Source organism: Ambystoma mexicanum, chromosome 1p (genome assembly GCF_040938575.1).
Source record: "Ambystoma mexicanum isolate Mex_15411 chromosome 1p, UKY_AmexF1_1, whole genome shotgun sequence".
NCBI classification, from domain to species: domain Eukaryota; kingdom Metazoa; phylum Chordata; class Amphibia; order Caudata; family Ambystomatidae; genus Ambystoma; species Ambystoma mexicanum.
Window position 1 is genome coordinate 154,871,251 of NC_090921.1, and position 23,271 is coordinate 154,894,521.

At 46.5% G+C, this 23,271-nt stretch overlaps 1 protein-coding gene across 4 annotated transcripts in view; it reads right to left on the reverse strand.

Moving 5' to 3' along the window:
* Positions 1 to 23,271, reverse strand: part of LOC138567454 (protein phosphatase inhibitor 2-like) — a 2,745,435-nt gene that overhangs the window by 1,642,645 nt on the left and 1,079,519 nt on the right. For all 4 annotated transcript variants that reach the window (XM_069645683.1, XM_069645676.1, XM_069645667.1 and 1 more), the window contains one exon: positions 2,299 to 2,388. In XM_069645683.1, the coding sequence (XP_069501784.1) occupies positions 2,299 to 2,388 (90 nt within the window). The remainder of the gene's footprint in view (positions 1 to 2,298; positions 2,389 to 23,271) is intronic.

Below are 23,271 nucleotides of genomic sequence, written 5' to 3' on the forward strand. Positions count from 1 at the left end.
CTCAAACCCTGATAGTAGACATGCCCTGAGAAGGCAGGGTACTTGAAATACAACATTTAAATTAAGCTTCGCCTGAGCTTTTAAGAGTAATGTGCCAAGTACTTATTCAGAAATATATGAGAACAATAGTCTTGAATCCTTGTAGCAAAAGTGAGCCCTAGTTCTCTTTACTTGGAGCGCTATTATTAAAAGCCTATGCAAAGCTTAATTTTAATTCAATTCATATGGTGTTTTGTGAATGAGCATAGAACAAATTGAACAGTGTTGCTGTCAGTTGCAGAGCGTTGTGTATAAAATAAAGCAATGCATTCTTCAATTGCAGTTTCACCATTTTGTATGCGAGTATGGTCACTATACACACATGTCTTAAAGTATACACGAGTGGAAAAAGTTCTCTCGTTAGAACACCATTGTTGTGGTCAGTGGTATGGAAGTATCTTTATTGAAAACTAAAGAAACCTTCAAACGATATGCTAATCCTAAAAGGCAACGAACCCAGATAAACCAGCGTGGGGATCAGGAAAAGCTTAGCACAAACGTATGTGTATTCCTGGTCTTGTAAGAAATTACTGCCTGGTTTATAGGCCCTTTGACTATAAGCCAATTAATATTTTGGCTGTAAATCTGAGGCTTTGCAGTCATTTGAAGATACATCCTATTTTGCATGCATCCCTGCTACAGCTGGCAACAATCCCATTTCTGGAGGGATTTACGGCCGGATTGAGAGTACGGAATATCCTTGATATTCCAGAATTTCTCATGGCCAGTTATGTAATTTAATCTACTGGTTATGGTGTCCAGAGTTGAGCCTGGCCTCCAACATATGGAGTGCATGTAGAGTGAGGATGTATTTGAAGGGAGGTGTACTGACAAACTCCACGGAGCTAACGGGGGTGGGTACTGACAGGCTGCTGAAGTTTAGGAGTGACAAACAATTTAGACAGTCCCCTATCCTGAGGTCACGAGCTTGAGACAGCTGCCGGATATGGCCAGTGAGAGGGCTATGCATACTTATACTGGCATAGGATCACACAGGTGTATGGATTGATGAAACATGTATACCATTACACTGGGGCTGTAATCTGTGTTTTGGGTGTAGAGGATCTTTGCAGTAGCAGCGACCTGCTAGATGTTGCATTTATGTAGTATTCTGTTTTTCTGAATGAGGTTTGAGAGACTGCAGGGACTTTTTAAATGTACCTTTTGCAGTTAGACACAGTTTAGAGACTTCATTGACTGGCAGGTAGCAGTTTAATAGGTTAAAATACTTACTCATTAACGTGTAAGGTCCAGAGATGCATTCAGGGTGTGCAGCATTCAGGGTGTTTCTGGGCAATACGTTATACTTTTAATTGCATAGCAACATCGAAAACAATGTAGTGGCGTTGGGGTTGGAAACTGTATAATAAGGGATCATTATTGATGGTGGTTGGTTCTGTTTTATTAGTATGTGTGTGTGCAACTGGAATCTCTTCTCTAGGATGTCTTCTCCGTTTTCCCAATCTTCAGAATGACAGATACATTCCAACATAAGTGTTGTTTCATGCCACTCACTCTTCTCTCTTATTTTGCCAGTGCATGGTGCTTAAGCGACCAGTAATGGAATGGATGAGTCAATAAAGACTGAGAAAAGAATGTAAACCTGGAAATCAAGGAGGCATTCCGAGCAGGCAGGCATATCCTTACCCATCAACCCAGGCAGCACAGATGAATTAATCGTTATTCTTAGTGTCTACCTTGTTAACCTCTGTGATCTTGAACACATCATCGGATCTCCCTCTTACAGGGGCCTGCATCGATACTCAGTTTCAATATGATGTGCTGTTTTGGCAACTTTGTTATTTTAACTGTCAGTCAGTAGTCGTCACACAGCAAGTAATATTGTGAACTGGGCCTGTGTCTTCACCCTAGGCGAGCTCATTATAGTACATGAATCTGATTACCTATACTGGCGTGGCAGTGCTAGGTATCCATTTTCATGAATAAGAATGAGATGGAAGTTGACAATGCTGGGCATTCATGCTGACCATGCCCACACACTGCTCCAGTCAAAGAGGTGCTGCAAAATATTTGGGACTTGCCACTTATTCTTTTACAAATCATGCAACGGGTACAAAAAGGACAGGAACCAAGTATAGAGGGTTCAGCCTAGGCCATCCGCCATGCTCTCTTCAACATCACATCACCGGAACTCTGAAAGAACAGACACCCCCTTAAAAGATAGATAGTGTACAGTGTCCCATATCTGACTCCCCCTTCCTCCCATTCTCCTCCTGCCCCCTCCCCCGGTTCAGTTACCTCTCAGCCAGTAATTCGGGGGTTAGGGTGATGGGGTCCAAGAAAGTTCCTCCTGTGGGTCTGTCCTCCTCCGAGCCATCATCGCGAAACCTAAAAACAAACAAGTCTGCATGAGAACCATACGGCTACATATAACAGTGTGTGTATGTATGTGTGCGTGTGCATGTATGTGTGCGTCAGTATGTGTTCGAACTTTATAACCACATAAGACGGGTGGACTGTTAATATGTCTAGTGTTACACCTTTGTGTGTATCCGTGTGCCTGCGTGTGCGTGTGAAAAGTGCTTGTGTGGATGTTTTTATTGCAGCTTTGTGTCTCTACGTTTATGTGTGACTATGTTTTTTAAAGTTCATTTCCTTGGTGTAGCTGTGGGCTTCTGTGGGTCTGTCAGTGTGGGTGTGTCTGTATGAGTTGGGTCCACCTTAGACTATCCCATTTCTTCCCGAAGGTTTATTTTTTACATGTGCTGTGTCTTATCCTGTAAGTGATTTTGAGACCTAGCATGAGGGCATAATGAATGTGGCCCTTTGAACCTCTTGTACTTATCTAGTTTGTTGTACGGTGAGATCTCTGCTCAAAAAGAAGAGATGGGCCTGCCTGATATTAGCAGTGTGCCGAATTCAGACTCATTACGAGTTTGGTGGTATCTCAGTGGTATTACTGCAAAGTGATATTACCGTCACTGGGCCAGCTGCCGCCACTTGGACAGACAGGCAGTATTATCGCTGGAGGTATTACCCTTAGTGGTAATTTCGCCAACTTAAAAGTGGCAGTGTTACATCCTTCCAAATTATTGGATGGTAACTCTGCGGTTTTCTTTAGGTACAGCGGAGTAGTTACTTCTAAATATCAGCACTATTGCCATCCAGTAATTCCGCTTGAGGTAATACTTCCAAACTTGTAGTTAGGCATTGTGGGAAAAATTGAGGTAAACGGAATTACCTCCACATTTTTCCTGCACTGACAAACTCATAATGAGGCTGTAGGCGGTAAATAGATTTCTACATGCAGTAAATGGCTTATGTGGGCCCAGCCCCTAATCGTGTCGTGCCTACCGGTATTAACATGTGATGCAGAAAATATCTTTCACTACTGGAAGATGTGCATGCGTTTGGCTTTCCCTTATTTGTGACACACAAAGACATGCAGGATTTGCAATGGTAATTTCCTGACAGGCCGTCTTTCTCGAACCACAGCTGTAGAGAACTATCACGCATGCGTTGTGGAAGGTGGTAGCAGACTGCTGGTGGCGTGAAGCAAGAGGCAAGGGGATTGTCTCACTTGAAATTCTCAGGGGACAATGTGATGGGAGTTGGTAGGTGTCATGGGAACGGGCATGGGGGGGGGCGGGCAGAGTCGAGGGAGACAACCGAGCGGGGGCCCAGAGGGATACTAGGGTCTGGGCCGAAGAGGGAGGAGCCGAGGGTTGTTGTCAGGCAGAGGTGGGTGGAGGATGATAACGGGTGCTTCAGAGGTCAGTGGAGAGCATGCTGCAAACAGTGGGCCAAATTCTCAAAACTTTTTGTTGGCACAAGTGAGGAGATGTGCTTTCGCATCTACTCTCTTGCGCCAAAAAAAAGTATCAACCCAGTTTCCAAAGGGCATCTTCATTCAGATGCCCTTTTTTTCCGTAACGCAGTGTTTGGGCGTGGCCAATAGGGAGCAGGAAATTGTCTGCACCAGGATAGCACTGCCAACATAGCCGCAACACCCCATACTAGGTCCTCCGGGCCCCGCACATAGCACATGCCTGATTTCATTTCCACTTGGTTCTCTTTGTGTATGCCTCCAGTCACATGTCCCCAATTGCCATGCCTTCCACCCCCCCATCCAATGAAAAAAAACGTGCATACTCAGATTGTGGGTGGACAGGCCACAGTTGCTTTATTAAGCAGGAGGTAGCTTACAGGTGTTCCGTTACTTGGCAATTGTTGGGTGTCTTGGCCCACGTTCAAGTTATTATGCTGCAACATTTGGTGCTGTAGGCTCAGGAAATCCAAGAGGGCGGAAAAGCCCACATGTGCGCCAGAATCCTAGAGAACCGTGCAGTTGTGCGCACACCAAAATGGTCCCCTGACCTGCCACCCACCAGTGCAAGCATGATGGGCCAGGGGTGCCATGAGTGGAATGTGTGCCAAAGGAAAAACAGCAGTGCCGGTTGGCTAAAAAAGCGCTTTAAAATCACCTTCGTTTCCCTGAATGCAAGCTCAAAAGGCCTATTTTAAACATCACAAGATTCAAAAATCTCAATGAACACCAGCAGACATTCGGCAGAATGTATTCTTGCGTGCATACTAAATCTGGAAAGATGAAGAGTCCAAAACAATGTTTATAACAAAACTGGCTGAGCTGTGGATGTCAGCAGCTTAAGTTAAATGGACAGAAAGCCACTAAAATCGAAATGTGTAAAATAAATGAGTGACCTACTTTTGAGTGTCACATAGTTTGCAACTGTTAAATGTCATAGTTGTGAACTTAGAATCAGCATTCTAGCTGCATGTGCAAACATTTTCAGTTTGATTTGAATGTAGACACCTGGGAATTAAAGTGACATTTAGCTGAAGCCTGGCTGGAAGAGAGTGAATTCTGCACGGCAACTACCCCCGACAGGAGTGAAACCTGCTCAGCCGCTCTTCCCAGGCCTAACTGCATTCTGCTGCCCCTGCCAAAAGGAGATGACACCTCTCTGATTGAATTAGGGGAGTGGCACCTGGGGACTACAGGAAACTAAACAAAGCACTGTCCCTGGCTCAGGCAAATGTGATATTGGGGTGGTCGTAAAATGGCTTCCTCTTGGGAGAAACTGGGAGGGGCAGTGCCTGTGAGAGCAAGCTGAGCTTGGGGGAAGTGGATAAACCAGAAATTCCACCATGTGCTTTGGAAAACCACACCCCTTTGGGGCCAGAGCATGATTTTAAAAAGATGGATAATTCATAGTGCGGACTTGTAAAAATTATATAATTAACATCATCATTCTTGTGATTTTTCTGTGCACATTTTAAGAGGTGTTAGGACCCTGTGGTATGTTCTTGGGGATAGTAGCGGAAAAAAAGGTTGTTACTCCAAATGTATGCATGTTAAAAATCGGACACTTTATCATCTGAAACCCATATCCCTGGTGCACATTTGTGTAAAATCTGGAAAGGTTTAGAGGTCGTTATCTGGATGAAAAGGGGAGAATTCTGTCATAAGTGGACACAACATCATACAAAGACAGCGATCGGATGGTTTGGTGCTACAGAAAATATGTTAACTGGACCTATAATATTAGAAAAATGGTACATAGATAAATTTGTATTTGGGTCAGAAATAGATTTGTGTGCAATTTGACAAGGGGAGGTTCCTCTGACCATAAAACCTACAGCATCACTCTGACACTCCATTTCTTTCCCCCAATCAAGGGAGAGAGGAAAGCTTGGCCAATGATAAGTGAGAGGGGCAGGCTTAGCAAGGCCCAGACACACACCAATTTTCAAAACACATAAAAAGAGCCACTGGAACCCAGGTAGAGACATTCACTTTCCACTTTCTTTCGGGACGCTTTGCCGGGAGACTCCAGACTTCAAATCCATCAATCTCCAGAGACCAGAGATCCAGAGAGACCAGAGATCCAGAGAGACCAGAACTGTGCAGTGCTGAGAGCAGAACCAGAGACCAGACCGCTGTGGAGAACCGCCAGGAGTCCAGTCCAACCGGTTGACCCGATCCGTGACGAAGTCGCATTCCTGTCCAAAATCTAGTATGAGTACCCAGCTAGCACTGTGCCAAAACCAATCTCTTAGTTTAAAATAATCTAATCCAAACTATTTTAGCCTATTAGAACTGCCTCCTAGAATCGTGTCATTCTGTCATCTTTAAAACTGAAAACTGTCATCTGTCATTCTGAGCTTTAAAATTTCAAATCCGAAAAACTACCTTTACTAAATCGGCCGTATCTCCGGAACCGTTTGTGCTATGATTCTAGGCTTTCCAACGAACCTAGAACCGACTTCCTACTCCTCATAGTACCTCCGTAATTGCGCTCGACGCTCACAACTAAATTTGCCGCGATTTGACATTTTGCTTAATTTCAGCCACGTGTAAAAAGATTTGTCCTTGCTTTCCTTGCTGAAATTCGTGTGCAACCTGACAATCATTCATAGAGCATTGCTAAAGTGATCCTGAATTAATTTAAAGTATCTCTCACTCACCCTGAACCTCCTATTGGGAATTAAAAGCCTTTTTAGCATATTTTTCACTTAATTGCAACCACATCAAAGTATCTTGCCTGTGTTTAAAACTCCTACCTGTTTTCATCTAAGCTTGCTAGGGGGGAACTGAATTATATTTGATTGCATTCCTGAGAACTGTGTGCTCTCCTTTTCATCTCCTTACATTGCATAGGGGGGGAGTGAATTGTTCAAGAAAAAGTGATTATATTATCTTTTGGATGAAATCATATCAAGGTTATTTCTGTGTTGCATTCTGTCTCACCTTGCCCTTCCTTGAACCATATAAAGCATTCTCTGCCACCTTATTCTTCTGTTCCTATTTATAAGTAACCAAGTACTGTGCTACTGTAGGATTACCTATTGCTGATTACTGCTCATATTCACAAGTGTACTATCAAACATTAATTTATTATAAAAGTGTGATATATATCTATATTGTTCAATTTTCAAATAAACCTTTTAAATTTGCAAAACAAACCTACTTCTTGGCTCAGCGGGGTCAGGGGGATTCTGAGAGAGGGGTGTTATATAAGGGTTGTCATCCAGAGTAAACGAACTGGACATAAAAATATATCAAAAAGGGCTTCCCTCAGCATCCCAGACTAGGTATTGACTTAGCTGTAGTGTTGAATTGAAGTCGCTTACACAATGCAGCATCAGAATTCTACTCTGAGCCGCAAACCCTTACACTTCCCAACTTGGGGCGGGCAGCATCTGCTCATGCAGAGCTGATGCCCTTACACTTTACTAACTGTCAAACCCAACACTCCCCATTTCGGTAACGGATTACTATTGCAGCCACTTCCAATTTCATACTTTTCACAGGTGTAGGATCGTTAACCATCTCTTTACCCCTGTCTCCTGCTCCCCCATGCTCCCTGTTTGCCAGGTGTTCAGTGCTCTAACATTTTCTTTCACTCCCCCCCAGTTTCCAAGTTTCTATGTCCCTAACTGAATCCTTACCCAGAGTTCGTTCTGGAACTCTCGCGCCTCCTAACCCACTCCCCTGGTGCTTTACCCTCTGCCCCTTTCACCCGGTCTCTTGGCCTTTATACCCTGTCAGTTCCGAAAAGAGGGTGTTTGCATGTGGCCTGGTGCTTATTAGCACTTTTTTGGGGGTGGGCTAACCTTTCTCCTCCCATCCCGCCCTTTTCGCACCTAGGGTTCCTTCCCCCATGCCCATTTCCTAACTGCTGTCGTCAGTCAGTCTGGAGGGTATCCCAGCTGGTCCCTACTGTAAGGGAGTGGGGAGACGTGAGCCCAGGGGGGCTTGCTGGGTGATGCGGCTATGGCAAAGTCCTCTCCAGGCCTCCCCTTGCTTGCCGCGTCCCCTGGCTTTAATATCCGACTTCGTAAAGACCTATCCCGCCGGTAAAATTCTGTTTGCTAAAATGTATTAAAGCACTAATGAATGCAGTGTTTTGGATGAAAATCATGGCTGGCTGAGTTCTGACCCTGTCATGATTTGTTTTTGAAGTGTGACAGCCTGGGTTTAAACCACGTCTGTCGCACTAGGCTTTTTTTCCTGATCATTTCACAGAGACAGGGCGTGTATAGGCTTGTCCATGAAATGCGCTCCCAGCAACCGTGTGGTTGCTGGAAGCGTGTCATACATAAGGGTCGGGAGAGCCCTCTGAACACTGTTTGCAAGGGGGATTGACAGGGCATTTTTTAGCTGCTGTCCAGCCCCTCCACAAATGCTTAGGTCATCTTTGTGAATAAGGTGACCTGAGCATTTCTCATAAAAGCATAAGGGGGATTCTCTGTGCTCATTTCAATCGCGCTATTATTTGTTAATCTGGCCCAGTGTCTCACCTTAGCAGGAAAGCCAGGTGCAGCAACACAGACTTGGCCTAATTAGAGGGGTGAACATAAATCACGGATTCCTTACCAAGGTACATAATTGCAAGATCCACAAAGAGAAACTAACAGAAAAAGGTCAATGTATGCCAGAAGTGGGAATGGGGAGGAAGAACAGGCATGCAGGCAGGGTGTGGGCATTCACATGACTGTCAAATGTAAGGAACGCGAATCTGCAGGTTGAAGGAAACAAATAAAAGGCAGATAATAAATAAATAATTAATTAATAAGTGATAGGTTGCTGGATTCATTTGCTGTTTATACTTACTCTCATTCTCTGAACATTAACCCCTCCAAAACAAAGATCCTCCAGTGCTCTAGGGGTAGGAGTAGTAGAGTTAACTATAAATGGTACATTGGGAGTGAGTCCATTCCAAGTGTGGAATCCCTGGTATATCTGGGCTTTATCATCCAGGCTACCCCAGGTCGTACCAAGCTGAATCTTCCCTCTAATAAATCAACTGATGAGGGTGGATAGCCGATATGGGAGTTACACCTTAAAATCGGCCCTTAAATATTACAAAGGGAAATTAGTTCCAGAAATCACTGGCCTTATTAGATATCCTGCACAGCTTGGAAGCCTTGGTTTGGCGTAGGGTGCTGAGGGTGCCTAATGCAGTCCCTATTTTTTTTTATTTGTTTTAATCAATAAGATTTTTACAAAAGACGGTAAATCATTTCGAGTTGTGCTGTTGCGAAGAAAAGAAACAAAGAAAAACATAAGGCTAAGAGGATGAAGCAGCCAGAAGAAAGAGCTATGATGAAACAGCCAATGAAAAAGGAGAAGGAGAAGGATAGCCAGGGAGCTTAGATGCTCATTCGGCCGCCCGGTTAGGCCGTGGTCAACCGACCAAGAAGTTCAGTGTTCACATAGTCCAACATTTTGTAGGGTGCCAGTAGCCACGAGGGTCGGTCTCCAGCCATCAGTCGGGACCAATACACCTCCTGATCGCTCAATGTGTGGTCCGAGAACATCTTTGTCAAGTAGACTGTTCTAATCCTGGCTGTGCTGGGACATGTCAAGAGCAAGTGCCTGATCGACTCAGTTACTTCAGGCACTTTGCAGAATCGGCACTCGTTCGATGCGGAAAGTCCTAATTGCCAGGATCTCATTTGTTAGTAGGAGATTCAGTCGAGCTCGCATTATCAGATCACGAGCGTGTCTTGATGGAAACTTTTTGATATAAGGTTGTAATTCGTTGAATCTTCTGATGTTGATAGGTAGATGCTGTGTCAATTTATTCTTTGAGGCTGCTTCGCTAGTTTGTATCCAGTCAATCTCTGTAAGATTTTTTTGGATTTTTGTTGGGTTAGTGAAGAGTGTCTCCTCGTCAAACTCTATAGTGGCCAATAGAGCCAGGTTCGCTTGCCTCCAACGGGTTAGCAATTTGCTTTGGCCATTTTCACATTCTTTCTTGATTAGGTTGAAAATTGATAGATCCGTCGAGATTCTGGACTTGCGATAAAGCATAAGCATGCTGGATTTCACTGTGCCCCGGAGAGATAATAAGATGAGTTCTTTCCTTATTGTAGTGACCGAAGTGGAGTTTGGCAAGCCCAACGTCTCCCTCCAAAACATCGCTTTCAGTCTCGGCCACAAAGTAGCTGGTAGATTCGGGAGTGCATCAGCGCCGTAGTTCAGAGTGGGTATAACCTTTTTCTTATAGAAATCTAAGACAGGGATCAGAGAAAAACGTCCAAACTTTCTGTTGATGGCTTTGGCTTGCGCAATCAGCTTTTTTGTTGTTGCTTTAAGATGGACTTGCATTGACAATTCATTTCTGGAACAGTCGAGAGTCACTCCCAGATATCTGAATTCATGAACTTTCTTGACTAACTGCTTTTCCAAGAACAGAGCTTTTTTTTTTTGTTCTGGTTCTTTGATGATGTAGACAGAAACATAAGTTTTGTCTTTTTTTCGTTGATCTCAAGTTTGTTCTCTGTCATGTATTCCGCGAGTGTCGACACCTGCCGCTGCAAACCCACCAGCGTATGGTCCAAAAGAACCAAGTCATCCGCATATAGCATTCTGTTGATATGGGTAGTACCCAGCTTCGGCTTGTAGTATAGCACAACAAGATACCTATTGCACACATTAAATCCAGAGAGGTGATCACAAGCGTTTTTGGCATGAAACGTGTTTTGCAGGTCCCCCAGGAAAGCAATGAAGAGGGCCGGGGCCAAGGGACACCCCTGTTTTACTCCTCTAGCAGTAGGAATAGGGGCGATAAGAGGCCTTGCTGGTTTAATCTCACACGCATAGAGGTGCCAGTATATAATGCTTTGATTGGCTCTAAGATCGGGGTGGGACATCTCCAGGCTTTGAGTTTCTTCCAGAGCCGTGGGGGCTCTACTTTGTCAAACGCCTGGGTAAGGTCTATGAAGATGACATAGAGTGGCGGTCCGCCTTCCAACACTCTTCCTTTGAGCATGCTGAGCATCAGTATGTTGGCTGCTGTGCCCAGTCCTTTTTTAAAGCCTGTTTGTAGGTAGTCGTGGCAGCCTGCCGTTCTGGCCCAGTTGTTAAATTCTTTCAGCAGGAGTGAACCAAACACTTTTCCAATGCAGTCTAAAAGGGCTATGGGTCTGTAGTTTTTTGGATCTTCCTTGTCGCCCTTTTTGTAAATTGGAACAACTGTAGCTGTTTTCCAGGATGGTGGGACGCAGTGCAGTTGAGCACATCTTTGAAAGATTTTACTGAGGAAAGGTGCCCAAGCTCCCTCACAGGACTTCAGATCGATATTAGTAATGCCATCTGGGCCCGGAGCTCGGGTGTTTTTGAGTTTCTTGATTTGGTATGTGATGTTCTCAATGTCGTCTACTTTGACCCATGACGATGATGTTTCTTCCACCATTTCAGTTTGTTCGTTTTCTGATTTCTGGAATAATGAACTAAAGAAGTTCACCCTGGTAGATTCGCCGATATTTGAGATAAATGCGGGTTCTCCATTGAGGTTTGTAGAGTTCAGGAGAGTCCAGAACTCTCTACTGTTGTTGGCTGTTATTGTTTACAGAATTTCCTCTGAATCTTGCTGATATAAGGTCAGACGGTAATTTTTAAGCCAGCTTTTGTACTGTCGACACCCCTCAACTGCCTCAGCCATTGCTGATTGGGTTCCTTTAGATTTGGCATGCCTTTTTAGCCTTCTCATCTCCTTACGTTTAGTCACCACGATGTTGTCATACCTGTGGTGCAAGCTATTTGACTTGACTGTTTTGTTAACTTTGACTTTGTATGTAGCTAATAGTGGTAAGTAGTCAATCTGCTCACTTGTTTCCTTTTGTGTCTGTGCTTCGTATTTAGCCCCTAAATCCTTTATGGCTTTTGCCGACCATTTCAGTCTTGTCCATTGGTTGTTCGGACTAAGCTGGGGGAGGGCATATTCCCTTTCAGCCTGTACTGTCGACCAGACTGTCTCAAGCAAATTGTGGTCGCTCGCCGGGGCATCAATCACATCGAAGGAGGTTATCACGACCAGCAGTGGCGTGGACCCAAATATATGGTCTATTGTGGCACTTGTTTTTTGTCTCGATCATGTGGGCAACCGTTTTGGGTCTGGAAAAGCTGTGTCTAGGCTGTGGAGGTCACGCGTCTTCATCAGTTTCAGCCACTCCGCCCCTCTCTTTGCGCCTGGGATATTCTTATCGATTTCAGTGTTGCTGTTGACTGATGGCTGGCATATAGAGTTGATGTCCTCACAGATCAGTAGTAAAGGAGTTAATTGGGTTGCCAAAGCCTCGTCAATCGCTCTTTCCATTTATTCCAGGTAAGATGTGTCGCTGATCCCTGCTGGATTCCAGTACGTATTTATTATGATCAGTGACTCTGGAGTTTGCTTTACTGAAAGATCTTCACACTGTGTCTGGACAACTTTGGACATCAGGATAAACTGACTGCTGACTAACGTCGCATCCAGTGTGAATCCACACCCCTGACGGCAGGCTGTCAGAATTCCTGAAGACGGTCGCCCTGTCCGACCTTTTGTTGCCGGAGCGAGGAAGATTTCATATCCCTCTAGTGTCGGGATTTCTGTGAGCCAGGTTTCCTGGAAGCAGAGAAAGTCGTATTCGCACAGTACAATTCCTCCAGGACGCGTGAGATGAGAATGCCCGCTGGTGTTCCATGAGCCTAGTCGGATGCTAGTTTCTACTGGTTTCTTGACGAGCGTGGGGATGGCGCTAGGCTCATGTTGCTTGAGTTGCTATTTTCTTGTTTCACTGATGAGGGCTTTTGGTAGCCACGACCAGGCTCCTAGTGCTTGGTTGAATCTAGAATCGAGCCTCTGAGAAAGTTGTGAAGGGTCCGTCACTATCGTTTTTGTTATCCTGAAGACAATTTTCCTATTGTTTTGTTCATCGTTTAATCTCGAGTGCGCTTTCTCGCCACCCTGCACCTTAGGAACGGTTTCATCTCTGTTGTTTTGTTTCTCCTGTCTGTGGCTTGATTTTATGACCCCTTTTTGGTTCCGCTGGTTAACAGGTTGCTGGTGGTACTTAGACCGCGGGCTGCTCGTGTCCCTAGCTGAGGGCTTGTCACTGCTGTTGCGGCTTGGGCTGTCCCTTTCTACTGCTTGAGTGTCAAACGCATGTGTTGTGCTCATTCGAGTATACCTTGTTGATCTCGTTGATTCTGTGAGGTCATATCCTAGTTTCAGCAGAGCCTTCGTCTCGTCTTTCAAAAGATCAAACGCTGATTTTGATGCGATGTAAAGATGAGAGACAGATTTATGGTGGCTCTGACTGGGATCCACGATCAACAGGTCTTCTGTGTTTATGCTTCTAAGGTTAGGTATGAAACTCAGTAATTCCAGCACTGCTCCTCTGTTTAGCACCACCTCATCGTCATTTCCTGGGATCTGCTCCAGCTTTAATATCCATTTCTTTTTATCTCTGTTTGTTTCCGCCTTATAGTATTTGTCTGTCTTGGAGATGAAATGGGCGGCTTTCAGTTTGCTAGGTTCCGTACGTGGACGTGAGCTTGTTTTACTTATGCTGCACTTCTCCGCCTGGTGGATTGTATGTTTTGTTGGCTTAAGCGTGCTTTGGCTTTCTTTCCTATATGATGGGTTAGTGGTCTCGGGGTCTCCGTTGCTCAGGGCACCCCTCGGGCTCTTCCCTTTCCATTGTGCCCCTTTTGTCAGTTTCTTGCAGCGCTCCTCTAGTGTGGAAAAGTCTGAGCTCCATGAGGCCTCCTCCAAAATGGTAGCCGCGCACAGGTCTGCCTCTGGCGGGACGCCCCTTGCCACCAAGGAAGAGTAGCCCCCATTGTGTTCTGTAGTTTTGTCTTCGTCCAGGTGTTGACTCAAGTTTATTATTGGGTCATCTTCGAGGAAGTCTTCAGCTGATTTGGGGGAGCCAACCACTTTTGCGGTTTTAGATCTTTCACTAGGACTAATAGGTTGGTGGACGTGTAACGTAGAGTTCTTTTCTCCCTCCCCTTGTTTTGGATTTTGTTTGGTGGTAGGCCTTGTTTTCTTTGAAGAGGTTGGTGAGGGGGCTTCTTTCTCTATCAAATAGTTGAGCAGAGCTGAATTTTTTGCTTTTTCGCCTGATGCTTTAGCCAATTACATTTGGTACTTATGGGCTTTAGTAGGTGCTTCTATGGTCCGGTTGTTCTCTTTAAGGGTTTTAAGACCCCTACCTTGAGCCAGGTCATCGAGGTCCGCGTGTGATCTCATTTGCGGAAACTCTTTCCCTTGTTCTTGACAGGTATCTCTAGTTAAGTCTATCGTTAGTTCAGTTTGCGTGGCAGACGACACTTTGCTCCTCTCTGGAGCTACTGTGGGTGTGTTCTGTTCCCTTGTTGGGCCGGGTGTGCCTGCCTCAGTTGTTATGTTGGGAGGTACTTTATCTCTGGCCATAATGTATGCCTCCAGGAATATCAATTTACTGTACATCATTGCTTGGGTTGTACTGTAATCTTTTAAGTTGTCGCTCATCGTCTCGTACAACTTCACAAAAGGAGCCAAGGCAATTGTTGTCGATGACATTATTGCCAGAATGTCTACTTTGTTCGAAGGGGTTTCGGCGCCTGCATAAGTTGACGCGGTTGAGGTTCTTGATTTTGTAGGTGTTTGTAACGCTCACCTGATTCCCGTAGAGGCGCCGGTCTTGACTGGGCGTATACCGTATCTTCAAAGGTGATGTGTAACACACGGCTGGCTCTTTGGGCTGGACCTCTGTGCACTGTATGTCTGACTCGAAGGGTAAGATGTCTGCAGATAGAAAATATGGGATTAATGAACTGGGTTATTGAATGTCTCTCTCTTCTTCCCTTTCTCTTCTCCTGTAGAACCCCAAAGGTTAACGCTCTCATCTTAGGTAAGTGAACGCCGTGCTCTCCATCTGCCTCGGGGCAGGGTGCTGTAACCAGTTTCTTCACTGGATAAGGGGAGCAGGCCTCTTGACTTCAGAGGACTGCTGTCCGTCGTTTACTGCACGAACGGTAAGTTTCGAGTAATTCTAATGTCTTTAAAAGTCTTTAGTAATGATGTCTCTTGTTTTGCAGGGTTCCGGCGATGGCGGATGACGGGCTGAAGTGAGTTGAAGATGGAGCCCGTGTGATGAATAGAAGCGCCTGGAAGCAAGTAAGTAAGCGCTTGTCGCCTGCTTCACGATGCGCTCTAACTGTCTTTTTATTTTGCAGGTACAAGTTCGGAGCGGCTGCAGGGTGCCGGAATACCCACTGGGTTAGATGTGGAAAGGAGTAATGGCACGTGAGTATTAAAGTTCCCCAATGTCTTTAAACGCACCTTGTTTTGTCTTTCAGATGCGGGATGCAGCGCCGAAGGCCTCCGGAGCGTGCGAAGAGTTGGTAAGCTTTTGTCTTTCAGATGCTGGAATGCAGTGCGAAGACCTCCGGAGCGCACAAAGAGTAGGTAAGCCTTTGTCTTTCAGATGCCGGAATGCAGCGCGAGGCGTTGGTGACAGCCGATGGACCAGGTAAGTGAAGCGCTGTCACTGAAGACCGTAATGCTAACCTGTTCTTTCTTGTCTTTATAGGTGTTGCTGAAGACTGGATTCAGGATGGTAAGCCTTTTTCCTTAGGCCCAGGATCAGATGCAGAAGACACAATGAGCGTTCTGCTGCAGAGGATGCAGAATAACGCAAAGCAAGATTCATCCATCGGGTGTGGTTTAAATAGCCTCCTGTAGTGCTTAGGTGTCTCCTTCCACAGCCACGCCTAGGTAAGAAAAGAGTTCCTGCTTTCCAGAAGAGTTCCAGTGTTCTGAACCTAGGGAGTGGCTCCTGCCCCACCCAACAGGAAAAGTAGTTCCAAACAGAAGAGGATCAGAGGCTCAACTGGCAGGCAAGTAAGCAGCATGGTCTGCTGCCGGTAAGTCCACCCAAGCATTATGAGCCCGGCGCTTCCAGCGCTGGGACTGGGCATATTTATGAGCCTAGTGCCACTGGCGCCAGGACTGGGTCCAAAAGGTCCCAATTGGGACTGGTTGGCACTCGGAACCTGGGTTATGGATCTGCTTCCAAGGGAGTTGGGAAAACCCTGACCTTTTGGAAGCAGAGATCATGACAGTACCCCCCCTCAAGGCCCCTCCCAAACCGGGCTTCTCCGGGGGTTTTGGCTTGTCAGGAAATGTTCGGTGAAATCTTTTGATTAGGCGAGGAGCGTGGACATATTCAGCAGGTTCCCAGGATCTCTCTTGGGGGCCGTAGCCTTTCCAGTCAATTAGGTAAAATAGTTTAGATTTGGAGATCTTGGAGTCCAGAATGCTTTTGACTTCAAACTCGAGTTCTCCATCAACTAGGATGGGTTTTGGAGATTTAGTTAGTCGGGTTTGAGGTTGCACGGGTTTTAATAGAGAGACGTGGAAGACCGGATGTATCTTCATGTGCGGGGGCAAGTCCAACTTGACCGCTACTGGGTTTACTATGGTAGTGATGGAATAGGGACCAAGGTATCTTGGGTTGAATGTGCGTGGCCCTTTTAGAGGTAGATATTTGGTGGATAACCAGACTTGATCCCCTACTTGATGTTGAGGGGCTTCCTTCCGATGTTGATCTGCTCCTTTCTTGTATTGTTCTTTAGCCCTTTGAAGGTGAGAAACAGCTTCCTTAAAGGCTTGGGTGATTGTAGAATGCAGGTAGTCTACTGCTGGTGTTTCAAGATCTTGGAGGGGATCCAACTCCGAGGTTCGAGGGTGACTGCCGTATAAAAGAAAAAACGGGGTTTTCCCAGTTCCCGAATAGATAGAGTTATTGTAGGCATATTCGGCTATCCAAAGGATGTCTTTCCAAGTTTTTTCAGTTTGTTGCAGCATGCAGCGTAAATACTGTTCCAGAGTTTGATTGGCCCTCTCGGTTTGTCCGTCGGTCTGAGGGTGGTGACTGGTCGATAGTCTCACATCAATTTGAGCCGACCGACAGCAACTTCGCCAAAAATAAGAAATAAATTGACTACCTCGATCCGAAATTAGAACCGAAGGAAAACCGTGCAGTCGGACGATGTTTTTGAGAAATTCTCGGGCCAGAGTTGCTGCTGTTGGCAAGCCTTTGAGCGGAATGAAATGCGCCATCTTGGAGAATAAGTCCACGATTACTAGAATCGTATTGTATCCGGAGCATGGAGGTAGATCAGTGATGAAGTCCATAGAAAGCGTATGCCAAGGGCGAGGTGGGATGTCAATAGGGCGTAAGAGGCCTTCTGGTCTTTCCTTTTGACTCTTGTTTTGGGCGCATACTCCACAGGACATTATAAAGTCTCTGATATCTTTTTTCCAAGACGGCCACCAGAAGTAGCGCTTGATCTTTTCTGAGGTCTTGGCCATACCGGGATGTCCTTCCATTAAAGAATCGTGATAACAAGAGATTACTTTTTTCTGTAAATCTGTGCTGGGCAGGTATAATCGTTCTTGGAAATACAATAAGTTGTCCTTTACTGCAAAGTCCTTTCCCTGCAGATGCCAATTCTGTATGTCTGCTGGAGTTACAAATTGCCTGGCTTTATCCTTAACTTCCTCTATGGATTGTGTGGCGATTACACCCAGAATTCTTTGTTCGGGAATGATTGGTACAGGTTTAGGGTTGATCAAGTGTTCTTCCACTCCCATCCGAGAAAGGGCATCAGCTTTACCGTTTTTTGTACCAGGTCGATAGATAATTATGAAGTCAAACTCGGCAAAGAATAATGCCCAACGGAGTTGTCTAGAGGATTGGGCTTTTGCGGTTTTCAAATATTGCAGGTTTCGGTGATCCGTAATCACAGTAACGGTGTGTCGGGCCCCCAGCAGATAATGCCGCCAAGCCTTAAAGGCAGACTTGATAGCCAGAAGTTCCTTGTCAGTAATCGTGTAATTGATTTCAGGAGGCGAGAATTTGCGGGACCAAAATGCCACGGGATGCAACTGATTGGTTACCGGGTCCTTTTGTGATAGAACTGCCCCCATGGCAAGGCTTGAAGCATCAGTTTCCACAATGTAGGGGAGTTCGGGGCGAGGGTGTTTTAAGATTGGTGCAGAGATAAATTTAGTCTTCAAATCCTGGAAAGCTTGTTCCGCCTCGGTAGACCATTCAAAACGTTTGTTTTTCTTTAACAAGGCAGTGATGGGCTGGACTATTCGAGAAAATTCGGGGATAAACCTGCGGTAAAAGTTAGCGAAGCCTAACATGCTTTTCACACCTTTTACGGAGGATGGTGATGGCCATTTGAGAACTGCATCGACCTTCTTTGAATCCATACGCACTCCGCTAGGTGATAATATGAATCCCAAGAATTCAACTTCAGTCACGTTGAAAACACATTTTTCCAACTTAGCGAAAAGTTTGTGTTGACGCAATCTTTCGAGGACCATTTTCACATGTTTCCGATGTTCAGATTCCGATGAAGAATAAACGAGGATGTCGTCAATGTAAACAACAACACACACGTCTATGAGCTCTCTGAGGACATCGTTCATAAAATATTGAAAGGCGGCCGGGGCATTGCAAAGTCCGAAGGGCATGACCTGATATTCAAATAGCCCATATTTGGTGCGGAAGGCCGTCTTCCATTCATCGCCCTCTTTTACTCGTACCAAGTGGTAGGCTCCTCTAAGATCCAGCTTTGTATATATGCATACTTTTCTGACTTGGTCCAGGAGTTCAGGGATCAAAGGTAACGGATATCTATTCTTGACGGTGATCTGGTTCAGGGAGCGATAATCTATACAAGTTCTAAGGTCTCCTTCCTTTTTTGGAACGAAGAACAAAGCTGAAGAAGCAGGGGACTTGGAAGGACGAATAAACCCATTTGCCAGGTATTGATCCAGGTATTGTCGAAGGTGAAGGTTCTCAGGCTCGGTGAGGGCATAAATTCTACTACAAGGAGGAGTAGATCCAGGTATCAGGTCTATCTGGCAGTCATAAGACCTATGAGGAGGTAGAGAGTTAGCCTGATCCTTCCGGAAAACATCTTGGTATTCTAGGTATTCGGGAGGTAACTGGGGAGTCTCTGAAGAAATTGCTGCCAGTGCAACACCAGGTGGAGGGTGACAAGTAGAGACACATTCTGGAAACTGGACCGTTCTTGCTCGCCAATCGATCAGAGGATTGTGTTTCTCTAACCAAGGTATTCCTAGAATAATCTGAAACTGAGGAGCCTTGATCACATCGAACACGATCTTCTCATGGTGTCCATCTTGACTTACTAGCGTCACTTCTTGAGTGGTATGCGTTACTGGTCCGGAAGCTATCTCCGTTCCATCCACCGTAGTAATGACGTCCTTTACAGCCTTGGGACAAAGAGTTAGATTCATCCTCAAAACCATTTCATGATCCACATAATTGCCGATGGCACCGCTGTCGACGTAAGCTTCAATTGCATGTAATCGATCCGGATTATCAGGGCTAATGAGGACCATAGGTATCACGAAATGCGAGGTTACGGAACTGGTTTTCACGCTCGGCAAGAGGACCTCTATTCTTGTTGGGCGAGGTCGTTTCCCTGCTCAGAGTTTGTAACTTTGGTAACTGCAGCTCCTACTGCCTTCTTGGCAGGTTTCACCGGACAGTCTCGAAGAAAGTGCCCTGAGTTTCCGCAATAGAGGCATAATTGCAACTGTTTTCTCCTTTCCCGCTCCTTTTGTGTTAGAGGACCTTTCAGGCCCCCTATTTGCATGGGTTCCCCGGAGTCTACTCCTTTGGAAGGAGTTGGCGGTTTGGAAAATACTCGAGCATCAAACTTGGAACGATCGGCCTTCCTGTTCTGCAGTCTGTGATCTATTTGAACGACTAAGTCTATATAGTCCGAACAATCTTGTGGGGGATTCACTACTTGGGCTAACACATCTTTGAGCTCTCCACGTAGGCCTCTATAAAACAGCGTAATCCTTTTGTCCTCAGGCCATTGAGTTTCCACTATCAGTCTGTTGAAAGACGCAATATAAGCCAAAAGGTCTTGATTACCTTGTCGCAACGAAAGAAGCTCATTGTCCAAGGCCTGCCCCTGTGAATGTCTTGCGAACAGTTTTTCCATACTGAGCTGAAAAGCTTGAAAATCATGGAGGACCGGATCATCTTGATTTACTAGAGGGATCGACCAGTCTGCCGCATTGCCACTAAGGTACGAAAGCACGAAAGCTACTTTAGCTTGATCAGTTGGAAAGGCTGCTGGCCGGCATAAGAAATGCAACCGGCACTGATTGATAAATACTGCAAACCTCTTTGGGTCACCAGAAAATCGTTCGGGCGGAGCCAGAGGTACATTCCCAGGTAGGTTGATCTGCACTGGATTCATAGAGGATGTAGAAGGAAGATTTCCCCCAGATGCGGGTAACGGGGTCTGTCCGGCTTGTGACTGTAGCAATTGTCTAGCGAGATCATCTGTTCGCTCCTTGGAAATAATCAGTTCCCTTCTTAGAGCGTTCGTTTCCTGACGGGCTGCATGCACTTCTGCCCTTAGTTCCCCAAGTAACTGGGCTAGCTGGTCGGTATCCGAGGTTTCCATAGCGCCTGGACGGGAGTTTTGCGGTAGGCTTTGCGTTCTGTAACGCTCACCTGATTCCCGTAGAGGCGCCGGTCTTGACTGGGCGTATACCGTATCTTCAAAGGTGATGTGTAACACACGGCTGGCTCTTTGGGCTGGACCTCTGTGCACTGTATGTCTGACTCGAAGGGTAAGATGTCTGCAGATAGAAAATATGGGATTAATGAACTGGGTTATTGAATGTCTCTCTCTTCTTCCCTTTCTCTTCTCCTGTAGAACCCCAAAGGTTAACGCTCTCACCTTAGGTAAGTGAACACCGTGCTCTCCATCTGCCTCGGGGCAGGGTGCTGTAACCAGTTTCTTCACTGGATAAGGGGAGCAGGCCTCTTGACTTCAGAGGACTGCTGTCTGTCGTTTACTGCACGAACGGTAAGTTTCGAGTAATTCTAATGTCTTTAAAAGTCTTTAGTAATGATGTCTCTTGTTTTGCAGGGTTCCGGCGATGGCGGATGACGGGCTGAAGTGAGTTGAAGATGGAGCCCGTGTGATGAATAGAAGCGCCTGGAAGCACGTAAGTAAGCGCTTGTTGCCTGCTTCACGATGCGCTCTAACTGTCTTTTTATTTTGCAGGTACAAGTTCGGAGCGGCTGCAGGGTGCCGGAATACCCACTGGGTTAGATGTGGAAAGGAGTAATGGCACGTGAGTATTAAAGTTCCCCAATGTCTTTAAACGCACCTTGTTTTGTCTTTCAGATGCGGGATGCAGCGCCGAAGGCCTCCGGAGCGTGCGAAGAGTTGGTAAGCTTTTGTCTTTCAGATGCTGGAATGCAGTGCGAAGACCTCTGGAGCGCACGAAGAGTAGGTAAGCCTTTGTCTTTCAGATGCCGGAATGCAGCGCGAGGCGTTGGTGACAGCCGATGGACCAGGTAAGTGAAGCGCTGTCACTGAAGACCGTAATGCTAACCTGTTCTTTCTTGTCTTTATAGGTGTTGCTGAAGACTGGATTCAGGATGGTAAGCCTTTTTCCTTAGGCCCAGGATCAGATGCAGAAGACACGATGAGCGTTCTGCTGCAGAGGATGCAGAATAACGCAAAGCAAGATTCATCCATCGGGTGTGGTTTAAATAGCCTCCTGTAGTGCTTAGGTGTCTCCTTCCACAGCCACGCCTAGGTAAGAAAAGAGTTCCTGCTTTCCAGAAGAGTTCCAGTGTTCTGAACCTAGGGAGTGGCTCCTGCCCCACCCAACAGGAAAAGTAGTTCCAAACAGAAGAGGATCAGAGGCTCAACTGGCAGGCAAGTAAGCAGCATGGTCTGCTGCCGGTAAGTCCACCCAAGCATTATGAGCCCGGCGCTTCCAGCGCTGGGACTGGGCATATTTATGAGCCTGGTGCCACTGGCGCCAGGACTGGGTCCAAAAGGTCCCAATTGGGACTGGTTGGCACTCGGAACCTGGGTTATGGATCTGCTTCCAAGGGAGTTGGGAAAACCCTGACCTTTTGGAAGCAGAGATCATGACAGTGTTCCTGTCACTGTAGGATGCTTTTGAGGCCCCGGCCAGGGCTCAGTATGGGGAAGATCCATTGACAGTCTCCAGTTGGCGTTTGCTGAGGATGGTCTTGCCAGTCCTGTGTGCCTGGGACTGTCCATTACAGAGACTCCTGGTGTTGGTCTATTTTGTGTTTCCTTGATCCCCTGATCAATGTTATCTCTTACGAGTTGCAGCTGATCTCTTTCGCTAGATGGTCTCTGCGACTGAGGGCTCCCCGGGCTAATAGGTCCCTTTCCTCTCCGGGGACCCTTTTCCCCGTTAGGTGAGACAGCTATGCAACTGACCTGTGCGTCTTGAGGTCTGGGTTCGCCTTTTTCCCCTTCTGCTACAATGCCAGGGACCGCTTGCTCTGGCGCAGAATCAGTTTCGAAGGTACCCTCTCCCGTTGGTAGAACTTCCCCGGCCCCTCCATCCATGGGGGGGCTTTCTGACATTGGTCTGGAGTCCTCTTCATTCCTTATCTCGACTAGGGACTCACCCGGATCCAGCCCAACTGCCTCGAGCAAGACGTCCTTTCTTCAGACCCCCTCTTCACTTGGGTTTACTGCCGGCTCCCCTTCTTTCCTGTGAATGTCCACCTGTGTTGGTCTGGGGCAATCAACGTGTCCCCTCTTTACTGAGGTGTCTTCTATAGGGGGGCTGACTTGAGCGTCCAGTTGTTCCTTCGAGAGAGACCTCGAAGACTCCTCAATTCTTCTGCATTTGCCTGTGGCCAGCAGTCCTGGAATGCTTGGAGGATTTCTACATCAAAGATTTCCTCGTTGTTTCTACTTCTGTGATTTAAAGTTGTCTTGAAGTAGTGTTTTAGGCTATGGCTCACTGCTGTTTTTTTTGTGTTTTTTTTCGCTAGTACCCCTGTCAGGGGACGCTCACCCTCTGTGCGCTCTAGGTTTCTTTAGTGCATCACTCGGGTCCATCTGCAATTTCTAGTGCCATGCTTAGACCTAGAATTAGGAACTGCTGTGCAAGCTTTGTCATTTCTTTTCCTTTTCGCTTTATTTGCTGTAGATTTTGAACCTTGGCCTCCCTGGTCTGTCGTCTGCACACGACTCGCCTCCATCCTGACAGCCAGGGGAATGGGCAGTCTCCGCCCGTTGTGCAGCAGCGTGCACCATCACCTGCACAGACAGCGCTGCCCGCCTGTTCACAGCGCTGTCAGCAGGGGGCGTGCGCTGCGACTCCTTCGGTCGCATCTCTGCCTCCGGCGGGCGGACCTCGCAGGAGTCTCTCTTCACTCCCTCTCCTTCCCCCACTCCCACCTCCTCCCCTGCATGAGTGTCTGTCCCACTCCCCACACCTTCCGCGGCGTATGTGCACATCAGGTCTCCCTCCGCTTCCTCCCCCGCCCCCACCGCGCCGACCGCGGAGGGCCGCCCAACAGCAAAGGTCTCCGCAAGCTCCCGGATCGGCCCCCCTGTAGCCCACAAGGTAC